The sequence below is a fragment of the Lontra canadensis genome, unplaced genomic scaffold, assembly GCF_010015895.1.
Source record: "Lontra canadensis isolate GAN:19392208 unplaced genomic scaffold, GSC_riverotter_1.0 scaffold42, whole genome shotgun sequence".
In the NCBI taxonomy this organism is placed as follows: Eukaryota; Metazoa; Chordata; class Mammalia; order Carnivora; family Mustelidae; genus Lontra; species Lontra canadensis.
In genome coordinates, this window is record NW_022631036.1 from 14,668,952 (window position 1) to 14,680,614 (window position 11,663).

Sequence of the window (11,663 nt, forward strand, 5' to 3'; positions counted from 1 at the left end):
ACAACAATGAAGAAGAAAATGGCCAGAGACAGAGGCAGAGAACCATAACCGAGTGGTGACTTTGAAGCCAAGGAGAGAATTTTGAAAAGAGATGATTAACATTTTCAAATGCTGCAATGCTCTGAGCCCATTTCTGGGGACATGTCTAAGTGTCTGGCGTAGCCCTTGAAATCAGCGACCCAACAGTCTAGCTGAAAGGAGAATGAAGATATGAAACAATTAGAAAATCATTCAATTAGAGCAAACGGTCTTATTAATGTAATAGACAAGTACAATAGACAGATCCATCCATTCATTCTGCAAACATATTGAGCTCCTATGGTGTGTCAGACATTTAATTTTTGGAAGAGGCAATTGGACTTTTTAAAAATAAGAGTATGACTTATTTATGGAGGTGGAAATGATGTCCTGGCTAAGTGAAAAAGATTAAAAGCAGAGTAATTTAGGCACATGAGGAAGGGGGTAGGGAGAACAGGCAGTCTTGGCAAGGGTCCAACGAGGGGGAATAATTGAGAGAAAGCCTGGCCGGGTGAGTTTGTGCCAGAGATTAGAGGTCTGAAGGGCACCTGTCATAGTGTAACTAGTTCCAGAAGTATTCTTGATCCTCTGTATTTTTTAGGTGCTATCCGCCTACTTTTGTAATAGCAAGCAGAGCCCCCTTGTGTCGAGCTAGTAGGGCCACTGCTTTTCTGCAGCAGAGCGTACAGAAAATGCAAGCTACTACACTGGCCACCAAACACGTGTCCAATTGCCGTCAGATATGATGGGGGAAATTATATATATATATATATTTCAAGGGAAAGTATGATTAAAGGAAAAATTAGTTATCACAGCAGTTTCCATGGCCCTGATCTACACAGGAGCTTTTCCAAAAGGAAAATGCTGGATGATCCCAAGAGACTATCATAACACCTCTATTGCAGTGGCTTTGGGTGGGCCGATTGGCAGCCAAGCATGCGGTCGGGTCGACAGTATGATGAATAGTTAGATGAGCAAATCCGTAGCGGATGAACTACTGTGAGGGTCTGAACACTACCAGTGTTGTCTGGCGGACCTGGGAACAAAGCTTTCTTTCTCGGGACGGCCCTGAAGATGCAGTTCTCCTGATGGCTGGAAGAGGGCGCTGCGGATCGCATCGGTCCGCAACTGTCCAAGACAGACCCGGAGTCTGGGAGGTGAAGGGTGGGGAATCCGCCTAGGTCAAGTCCCAGAAAACCTAAAGCCGCGGAAATCTCCGGGAGAGAACCGGGGGCTGGGGGCGGCGGTGGAGGTGAGGGTGGCAATGCTGCTCCTTGAAACTTTGCCCGAGCCCAGTGTTGGGGGTTCGGGGAAGGGTGGGAGATTGGAGAGGGGAAAGGAGCGGAAAAATAAACCCCAGAGCGCTGCTGGCGACTCAGAGGAAAACGCAACTACTACTGTATAGGCCCATGGGCGCCCACTGCTGGGGCTTGGGTTTGATGGGAGATGAAAGGGAGGAAGAGCTGTAGGCTTCAGCCATCTCAAGTTGTATGCAGCTGCACAGGTCCTAGGGCGAAAACAGCCGCGCCGCCACGAGGATCCTTCCTGAATCTGGCATTTGGCCTCATCCGTGGCTCCAAAAGTTTCCCGCTAACTGCACGCGCCTCTTGGGGATGTTCGCCTTCCTTAAGATGGGGGTTTCCCGTCTGTCCAAACCAGGGCGGACTCACCACCGTCCACTCTGTTGCCCACTTACAGGCTCTCAATTTAAACAGAAACGAAGAACTGGGCGGAAACCAGCCAATTCTCTATAGGGCTCAGGCTCTACTGGTGCCTCGGTCTTCCGGGGCTCCCCGCATTGGCCTCGCCGGGTCTCCCAGCAGTTGCAGGCCAGCCTCCCCCACGTCCCACCCCTGTCTTGGTTTCTCCGCATTTCAAAGGTGCTGCTAGCTCTGAGTCCCCCCCTTTCTCACTACTTTGTAGTCCACTCCCCCAACTTGCGGCTACCCTAGATCCCTTCCCGCCAGGGGGCGCCCTGACCATAGGGGCTCTGACTATAACTTGGGACAAGTTGAATCTAGGTTGAAATGTGCGACATGAAAATAAGCAGGTTCCGAGACCACAGGTGTCAGCCTCTTCGACAGCAAAGGCCGGAGAGTGGACTCTCCTCTCTGCGCGGACTCTGGCCTTCACGCGCACGACCTCATCTGCCACTCCAACCGCAGAGCGCGCCAGTGCAGGGAGAGGGCGGCACTGGAGTACTACTCTCAGACGTCCTAGGGTCACCTCCCACCCCCACCCCACCCCCAGGGCCTGCCCAAAGGCCATGGTTTGAGGAGAGCGTCCGCAAAGGGAAACTGGAGGTCAAACACCCTGGACGCTGGAGCCAGGACCGGGAGCAGTAGAGGGAGCGCGCCTTAGCTCCGGATCGGTTCCTGGACCAACGCCTGCGAAAGCTTCCCTGGGGAAAGCCGCCCTCCTGCAGGCCCCCAGGCTTCGCTCAGATCTTCCAGAGGCTCTCAAGTCTGGTGCCTGGGGAAAAGGCGCAGCGAGTTCCAGGGAGGTCCTTCAGGGAAAGAGAGACGCCTTCCAGAGGGGGCGCCGGATTCTGTTCATTGGATCTCGAGATTGCGGAGCAGCCACATCCTCCTCTCCCTGGGCCTGGCTGCGTTCCTGCTTTCCTTTCCCTGGGGAGGAGTTGCCTCGATGACACCTGGGAGACCAGCTCAGCCAGGCCCGGGAGGAGGGGCGCTGCGCCCGGCTGAGGAAGGCTAGCCCATTGCCGGCCTGGGCGCAGGAACAGCCAAGGGCCCAGAGAGATTCATGCTGAGTTAGAGGCCTGGATTCAGTTTCTATAAACTCAAGATATAGAACCGCAAGTAATAACTCCTTCCATCTGCTAGCGATTTTTGTGCTTTACAAATTCATGCACACGATCTCATCCTTAAATACTTGGATCCCTAGTACAACCTGGGAGGTACACAAACGGAGATTAAGACACTTTTTTGGGGGGGGGCTTCTCAGGAATCAGGTGCTAAGAGGCTCTGTTTCCTTAATTCCTTAATTTCTTGAGGCACTGGAAGATCCAAGGATAAATAAAAACAGGGTTTCACTATAAGGGAGGGAGACAGTAAACACCGCCATAGTTTACTCTGGCTGTGATGGGAACAGCTCTGGGGTATGGTGGGAGTCTGGGAGAGCTATACCACAGAGCTGAAAGGTGACAACACCAGGGCTTGAACCCCAGGGATTCTGACTTCTACTCAAATGCTCTGCCTACCACCCCGGAGCACTTTAAGATCAGAAATGTGAAGAACCTACCCCGTCCCTGCTACACACACACACACACACACACACACACCCATTCGTCAAAACCCTTTCTATCTCAGTTGGATCCCAGAGTAACATTGTCACAAAGGGACTACATGCATATCATTTGGGTGATTTATTGTTAATTTATAAGCTCTGTGTGGGTAGGAGCCACATCTAGCTTGTTTAAAGCTGATTTTTTAGGCCCAGCACAGAACCTGGCACAGAGCCAGCACTCAATAAATATTTGTTGAATAAATCACAAATTGTGATGAAACTTGGAGCAAAATAACACCACCAGGGCACATGGTCTCTCACAGATCTAGAAGAGGTGTGAAGGACCATGAAGAGAATTAGAAAAATGTGGTGAGAGACCAGGGAGGACTTTTCATTCCTCTGGCTGTCCAAGCTACAGAGCCTGAGTCATACAGCCTTCCGGAAGAATCCTCTGTTCTAAATTCTCAGAGAAGTGACTCTGTTGGGACAGAAAGGGGTTTCCCTTCACCACACAGGTGGTGAACAAAGGTTGAAGGCAGTTCTGTCCTCCCCTCTGGGCCTGAGCCTGAGCCTCTGCGGCTCCTTAGATTTCAGGGCAAGCTGCAGAGAGCAAAGCAGTGTGTCAGGGACTGAGGTGGGCTCGCGGGGGACCCCACCAGGGAAAGCTCCCTGAGAAGCCAGAACTGGGCACCACTGCACCCACTCTGCCCAGGAGAGTTACTGAAGTCACAGTGGTGGTGGTGGGGGGGGGAACCTCAGGGTTCCCAAGTATTTCCTGCAACCATGAAGAAATTACCAGTTTAACCAGGGTCACCCTACTTAAGATGACTCTAGGAGGCAGCTAAAAAAAAAAAAAAAGGACACTCCTTGGTTAGGAAGAGGTGTGGGGCCAGGGGAGGGACTCTCAAATTCTCTGCTTGATCAAGCTTCGAGATGGAGATACCAGTCTTCCTCCTACCACCTCAGGCTAGACTGGACGTCTTAGTCTTGGCAGTGCAGCACATCTGGCAAAGAGTGTGGGGCGGTGTTTGTGTGTGTGTGTGAGAGAGAGAGAGAGAGAGAGAAAGGGGCAGAGGTAGAAGAGGTGGGCGGGGGCCGCAAGGTGTTGCAAAGGCCCAGGTAAGGTCTAGTCTAGGGCTGGTGTGGGTACGCGCGCCTGCGGGGGGGGGGGGGGGGGGCAAGGTAGCAGCGGGATCTTGGTTGCGGGGGAGGGGTTGCATGCAGTAGCTGCCCAAACCGGGCGCCGCCCCCACCCCCCCAAACCCTGTTCGGCTTCAGCTCCAGGCGGTGTCTCAACACCTGCTCTTGGTTGGGGGTCACGGTCTGGTCGGCAGGCCTTGGGCGAGGGGGAGGTGGGGGCTGCTAGCCACGTGTGCCGCTGAGCCTGCTGCAGGGCTGGAAAGCTGGCGAGGGACGAAGGCCGAGGCTCAGGGACCGCGTAAGATGCGCCTAACTCTCCCCTTCACTCAGATTCAAGGCCTTAAAGGCAGGGCAGAGTGGGGGGGGGTACTAATGACAATACAGAAATCTCGAGCTCTGGCAATGAAATAAGAAATTTTCCAAAGCTTTCAAAGCGCTTTTATGTGCCCGATCTTATTTGAATTTCAGAGAAACCTTGTAAAGAATCACCTCCTTTTCTAAATGGCATTGAGAGCGGAGAGGCTACAACATTCTATACTTGGCGTTTCTTACAGTTACCAATAATATGAAATAATGGAGAGGGAGAAAGAGAAAGAAGACAGGGGAATGGGAAACCCACCCTGCCTTGTCATTAAGACCCCAGTCCAAACACAACCCCAGGGGCTAGGGGCGCCTGCAGGCAGGATTTGTATTCAGTTTTGTCAGCTCTCCCCGACGGTTCACTTGAGCCCCGCGTGGTCTTCTCTCCTTGCTCCCTGGGCTTAGACATCACATCCACCAAAGCTCAGTTGGAGTCTGAGTCTTCCTGAGAGTGCACCCCAGAGAAGCCCCTTGATAAAAGGGCAAGGAGGCAGCTTGGTGCTTGTCCTTCATGGCACAACGGACAAGCAGGTCTCGGTTCCCAAATGCAGGGTTGTCTGCCCCAAAGCGCAAAGGTGATGCATGAGAATGTTGGCCCATGAGGGAGGAAGGGGGTACCCTGGGCTTCCTCTCCTCTCATAAGCAAAATAGGTGGTGGGGAAAGCGAATGTCAGTATAGAAGTTGCCTTTGTATTGAGGGAATACAGAGCACTTCTCAAGGAGAGAACTGAAATGTTAAAATAACAAGCCAATCAACAAAACAACTTTCCTTACTACAACTGCTGTTAATGGAAGAGGCGCCTAACCTGCTGAATTAAATCGTTCAAAAGTGCCTGTTCATTACTGGGAGCTCCTTCTCTACAAGGAGGGGAAGGAAAATTTGAAAACAAAAAACAAATCCGAGAAGCCTCCTTAACCGGCCGCAGTGTCTTGGAAGACCCAGCCTGGCCAGGGAGTGCTCCACCCTCCCAGCCCCTAGTCCAGAGAGGAGCCTCAAAGAGCAGAAGAAAAAGCAAAGCAAAACAACAACAAAACGTTTAGAATCCAGGAGGGGAAAGTCGGAGTGGGTCTCGGGATCTGCGCCACGGCAGGGCGCGACACTGCAGTCCACTGGATTGGAGGCCCGGGCCTGGCCAGAGCAGCACGGCGGGTGCCTCTGGCCGGGCTGGGGAGCGAAAGCCCACAGCTCCCCCTCTCCAAGAGCCCAAGGACCCTCAAGGCGCGGGGCTCACACTTGAAGCCTGGGAAGCGCAGACAGGAAACCCACTTCCTTCTAAGCAGTTTCTTGCTCGCGGGATGAGAGGCGCCCAATTGAAGCAGAATGATCCTCATCTACTAATATCCAGCGTGGCCACAAAGCGACTGGCCATTACGCCGCCACTTTAAACAAAGATATTTGGTTATTCCCGGGGAAGCAAGTGCACTTTTGCATGGCTGAGCTCCGGGCGGAGGCGAGCCTCAGCCCAGCCTCCCGCCTGCTGGGCTGCTCGCGCCTTGGGATTCGCCCCCTCCCGGCCAGCTGGTCCCGCCGGGGTTCAGGCTCAGTTCCGCCCGGCAACAGGCGGGCGGGTACTCACGACGCTCCCTGCCCGCGCCCTCCCTGAAGCATCAGAGGGGAAAACAGCGTGGCCCTGGGCTCGGGTGCTGGGGCTGTGATGTCCTCGGAAAGTCAGCTCCAGCCCCAGAACCCAGCGTGTCCGGGCGATGGGCGAGGGTCAGGGACACCAGGTTTGTTCGAGGTGGGGCAACTTCAGCAATGGCCCTTGGGGTTAGTGCCCCCCAGCTTCCCAGCACTGGCGGCCAGTAGTGTGCTTGCCTTGGCGGGGAATGGGGGTGGGGAGAGGTTCCACGTGTGGGTTGTGGGGGGGGGCGTGATGGAGGGGGCCCTGGACCGCTGAGAAGACCCTGAGGTGGGGGGAGGGGGACGCGGGGATCTGGGACAGCCTCTCGGAGGCAGCCGATCCCTTGCTCAGCGTCCCCTCCGCCCGCTGGGATTCTCTCTCGGGTAGGGGGAAAGGGGGCGGGGAGCAGAGGTGTCCCTCTGACGGCGGCAGAAGAGGCAGACAGACGGACAGACACGCAGACCAACAGTGCGGTCCCAGGGTTCGTCCCCAGACTCGCGAGCTCGTTTGGTGGCGACTGGGGCTCGGCGCCGCGACGCCCGATGTGGTCCGGAGGCAGTGGGAAGGCGCGGGGCTGGGAGGCCGCGGCGGGAGGGAGGAGCAGCCCCAGCAGGCTCAGGTGAAACCCCTACCCTGTCCCTTGGCCCCCTCCCTCTAAGGACTTGTCCCCTCCCGGGAACCCCGACTGTATTGGAAAGTGGTTCACTTTGTAACTCCGAAAGTTGGTTGCAAAGCAGCATTCACCTTCCTTCCTCCCCACCATCCCTCCTCCTCGGCTACTCCTCACCCCACCTCTTGCCCTCCCCTCTCTCGGTTCCCTCCTCCTTTCCCTCCCCCGTCTCCCCCCCGCGCGCCTCCCGCACCCCACAAAAAATGGGGTGGGGGTGTCCGGGGAGGGGGAAAGAAATGCTTTGGGTCGCGTCTCAGCCTCTCTCTCTCTCTCTCCCTCTTTGAGACCTAAAAAATCCTGACAAGTGAAACTTAAAGGTGTTTACCTTGTCATCAGCATGTAAGCTAATTATCTCGGGCAAGATGTAGGCTTCTATTGTCTTGTTGCTTTAGCGCTTACGCCCCGCCTCTGGTGGCTGCCTAAAACCTGGCGCCGGGCTAAAACAAACGCGAGGCAGCCCCCGAGCCTCCACTCAAGCCAATTAAGGCGGACTCGGTCCACTCGGTTACGTGTACATCCAACAAGATCGGCGTTAAGGTAACACCAGAATATTTGGCAAAGGGAGAAAAAAAAAAGCAGCGAGGCTTCGCCTTCCCCCTCTCCCTTTTTTTTCCTCCTCTTCCTTCCTCCTCCAGCCGCCGCCGAATCATGTCGATGAGTCCAAAGCACACGACTCCGTTCTCAGTGTCTGACATCTTGAGTCCCCTGGAGGAAAGCTACAAGAAAGTGGGCATGGAGGGCGGCGGCCTCGGGGCTCCGCTGGCGGCTTACAGGCAGGGCCAGGCGGCTCCGCCGGCCGCGGCCATGCAGCAGCACGCCGTGGGGCACCACGGCGCCGTCACGGCCGCCTACCACATGACGGCGGCGGGGGTGCCCCAGCTCTCGCACTCCGCCGTGGGGGGCTACTGCAACGGCAACCTGGGCAACATGAGCGAGCTGCCGCCGTACCAGGACACCATGCGGAACAGCGCCTCGGGCCCCGGATGGTACGGCGCCAACCCAGACCCGCGCTTCCCCGCCAGTAAGTGAGGCCGCCCCACTGCCGGGCCGCGGGCTGAGTGCGGCAGGAGCGGGGAGAGCAGTCCCGCAGGCGCAGCGCCTGCCGGCTGCGCACTGGGCGTCAGGGTGGGCGGCCCGGAAGCCGCGCCAGGGAGCAGGGTACGGGGGCCGGGGATCCTTCCCCCTGCCGGACTGAGGGTCCCAGAAGGGACTCTTGATAACGCTGGAGACTTGCGGCAGATGCTAGCCTTTGGCGTCTCCCAGATGCGGCCGACTGGCAGCTCTGCTCCGCTCAGGAGACCTCGGAGTGCCCAGGGATCGCCCTCCGGCACCCCGAAAAATTAAGGGAGCTGGGGGCAAGCAGGGAGCAGAGAGGCGCGGCCTGGCCGGGCGGGAGGCTGCCCTACTGCCACGCGCTCAGGGGACCCGCCCGGCTGGCTCTCCAGTCTAGGCAGGTGGAAGGGCGCGCGGCGTCAGAGGGGGCTCTAAGTGGTGCGAGCGGGTGCCCTCACTGGGGCTCACAGGAGAGAGCGGCCAGGAGGCAAAGCGTCTGGGACTTTAGCTTTCGAAAGTGAACACCCCACTCTCCCAAACTCCCAAAGTTGGGGTCTACGGTGGGACCCCAGGTCCTGGTCTGGGCCCAGTTCGCCGCCTGTGGCCCGCTAACCCAACGACTCTGGCTGGGGCTGGGCAAGAAAGGGACAGAAGCGGCCTTTCTCCACTTTGTTTTGGGGCTGGAGCACTGAGACTGAGGGAGGCAACCGGGGTTGAGGTGGGGAGCTTTCCAGTAAATCCCTCGACGGCACGGCCTGGGGCAGGCGCTAACTGTCATCGGTGCTTAGGCCTCTCAGGGCGGAGGCGGCCTAGGTGAGGAGGGCGCCGTCGGGGTGGGCCGGGCCGGCCAAGGGCACGGAAGGCAGAGGTGGCCTGGCCCGGCCCCCGCCGACGCTGTGCGTTTGTCGCTTACAGTCTCCCGCTTCATGGGCCCGGCGAGCGGCATGAACATGAGCGGCATGGGCGGCCTGGGCTCGCTGGGGGACGTGAGCAAGAACATGGCCCCACTGCCAAGCGCACCACGCCGGAAGCGCCGGGTGCTCTTCTCCCAGGCTCAGGTGTACGAGCTGGAGCGACGCTTCAAGCAACAGAAGTACCTGTCGGCGCCCGAGCGGGAGCACCTGGCCAGCATGATCCACCTGACGCCCACGCAGGTCAAGATCTGGTTCCAGAACCACCGCTACAAGATGAAGCGCCAAGCCAAGGACAAGGCGGCCCAGCAGCAACTGCAGCAGGACAGCGGCGGCGGCGGCGGCGGCGGGGGCGCCGGGTGCCCGCAGCAGCAGCAAGCGCAGCAGCAGTCGCCGCGCCGCGTGGCCGTGCCCGTCCTGGTGAAAGACGGCAAACCCTGCCAGGCAGGCGCCCCGGCGCCGGGTGCGGGCAGCCTTCAAGGCCACGCGCAACAGCAGGCCCAGCAGCAGGCGCAGGCTGCTCAGGCGGCCGCGGCCGCTATCTCAGTGGGCAGCGGGGGCCCTGGCCTGGGTGCACACCCGGGCCACCAGCCGGGCAGCGCGGGCCAGTCTCCGGACCTGGCGCACCACGCCGCCAGCCCCGCGGCGCTTCAGGGCCAGGTCTCCAGCCTGTCCCACCTGAACTCTTCGGGCTCGGACTATGGCACCATGTCCTGCTCCACCTTGCTATATGGTCGGACCTGGTGAGAGGACACCGGGCCGGGCCGGGCCCAGCGCGCTGCCTCATCGCTTTCCCTCCTGCCGGCCACACATCACCAACTGCCCGCGGCTCCCTGCGCTTCGACTTTTCTTAAGAATCTGTCCCATATAGACCAAGGGAAAACACAAACACACACACACACACGCACACACACACACACACACACACGCCAAACTGCTGGACGTCTTTTTTTTTTTTTCTAAAATTTGTGGGAATTTTTTAAAAAAAGAAAATAAAAACAACCAAGTGAATCCAATTCTTTAAGGAGTCTTTAAACAGAGAAGGACATAAAAAGAAACAGCTTTTGGGGTGATCGAAATGGGTTTCCCTCACTCAGGCAGGGTGCAGTTTGGAGAGGGCTCTACTGTGACACGGCTCTGGACTCTAAAGATGGCAAACTTCACTCTGGGTACCCTGTGCCAGCAAGGTGGACTCGCTTGTAAATACCAAGATTTCTTTTGAAGGGGAGATGGGGGCTGGGAAGAGGAGAGACTCTACGACAGGACCCACATGTCAATGACACAAAGGAAATGCCCCCTCCCAGCACCCGCTGGCCACCCTGGCTCAGCCCCGGGAAGAGCCCTGGCTAAAATTGTTTTATGTTTGATGTGAACTTGTAGCTGTAAAACGCTGTCAAAAGTTGGACCACACACCTAGTTTTTAGTAATCTGTACATTTTGTTGTAAAAACAAAAACAAAAAGAAACCCCAGTCCCTGCCCCCAAGCCCATCATATTTTTTATGGGCATTGAAAAATCTGTGTATATTATTTGGCAGTTTGGTATTTGCAGCGTCAGTCTTTTTCTGTTGTAACTTATGTAGATATCTGGCTTAAATATAGTTCCTAAGAAGCTTCTAATAAATTATACAAATTAAAAGGATTCTTTTTCTGATTAAAAGTCCACCTTTTGTTTGGTTTTGATTTGGCTTTGAAAGGCATTTTTGGGTGGGGGGCTGGCAGCTCATCATTGGCCTGACGGGATTGGAATTGTTTGGGAGCTAAAGGGATTCTAAACCAGCTAAGGAGCTGGGCACAGAGTCCTTGTCCCATAGGGAAATGGAGTTTTGTTCTGTCTCCAAATTGAGTAGAACCAAACCTTTAACAGTCCTAGGACTTGGCAATAGAGAGGAAAAAAGCTAAACTACTTCCATCAGGAGGGAAAGGGAAAACAGAAGAGAAAGCGACCAAAGGACTAGTTTTCAGAGCCAGGCTTCCGTTTTTTGAAACTTCAGAAGTGTCTACTGTGGTCTTATACAGCTAAGTCTATGATTAAAACTTTAAAGCGTTTTAAATAACATACATTTTAAATAATCCTGAATGAGGGATCATTTTTACTGAACAGATGGTCCCCGTATATTTCAACACCAATCCTTCTTTCTAATCTGCTTCTGAGCTTTGTCGAAATTAGAATTTGGTGGGAGGCTGTTTTCAAAAGTGGGGAAGTCTATCTCGGTCTTGTTTCTGCTCTAAAACAGCTATCCCCAGGCAGCATTGGACATGGATCCCCAGCCTCTCAGGGTCCTTCTGGTCTTGACTCAACTACTGGCCTGGGGAAGCTGAAAGCAGGACTTGGGAAGCTGGGCTTTCCCTCTTTGTTCCACCGGTTTCCATCTCTGGGCTCCCAAATAGCTTTGTAGTAAGGAATCTTTCTCCTGTTCCCAACTTTCTACTTCTCGCTGCCCCAGCCATCCCTGCCACCTCAGCAATAATCATCATCATCATCATCATCTTCATCATCTTCTTCAATCTTTCTTTCTACTTTGAATTTCCTGGTCTCTTTCGTGCCCAGATGTGGTTTTTGGGGAATTCTTTGGGTTGCCCTGGAGAAGGAAAAAGTGGTTCTGAACAGAGAGAAATCATACTCCCTAAATGGGCTATTGCCC

At 55.6% G+C, this 11,663-nt stretch overlaps 1 protein-coding gene across 3 annotated transcripts; it reads left to right on the top strand.

Moving 5' to 3' along the window:
- Positions 1–5,969: 5,969 nt before the first annotated feature.
- On the top strand, positions 5,970–9,943 carry NKX2-1 (NK2 homeobox 1). 3 transcript variants are annotated; one of them, XM_032871246.1, is made up of 4 exons: positions 5,970–6,492; positions 6,774–7,005; positions 7,692–8,077; positions 9,025–9,943. In XM_032871246.1, exons 1-4 carry the CDS (start codon positions 6,420–6,422, stop codon positions 9,765–9,767), a joined length of 1,434 nt encoding a protein of 477 aa, XP_032727137.1. In that variant the 5' UTR covers positions 5,970–6,419; the 3' UTR covers positions 9,768–9,943. The 3 variants fall into 3 exon arrangements, with proteins under 3 accessions (XP_032727137.1, XP_032727138.1, XP_032727139.1); XM_032871247.1 differs by lacking the exon at positions 6,774–7,005 and having other exon boundaries at positions 5,973–6,503; XM_032871248.1 differs by lacking the exon at positions 6,774–7,005 and having other exon boundaries at positions 5,974–6,492.
- The last annotated feature ends 1,720 nt before the right edge of the window (positions 9,944–11,663 follow it).

What these genes read in the sequence shown, in the direction of transcription:
- NKX2-1 (XM_032871246.1), top strand. Translation starts at nt 6,420, where the DNA reads ATGTCCTCGGAAAGTCAGCTCCAGCCCCAGAACCCAGCGTGTCCGGGC. An exon ending in GCGAGGGTCAGGGACACCAG is followed by an intron (nt 6,493 to 6,773) that starts GTTTGTTCGAGG and finishes TCTCTCGGGTAG; the next exon opens with GGGGAAAGGGGGCGGGGAGC. An exon ending in AGACCCGCGCTTCCCCGCCA is followed by an intron (nt 8,078 to 9,024) that starts GTAAGTGAGGCC and finishes TGTCGCTTACAG; the next exon opens with TCTCCCGCTTCATGGGCCCG.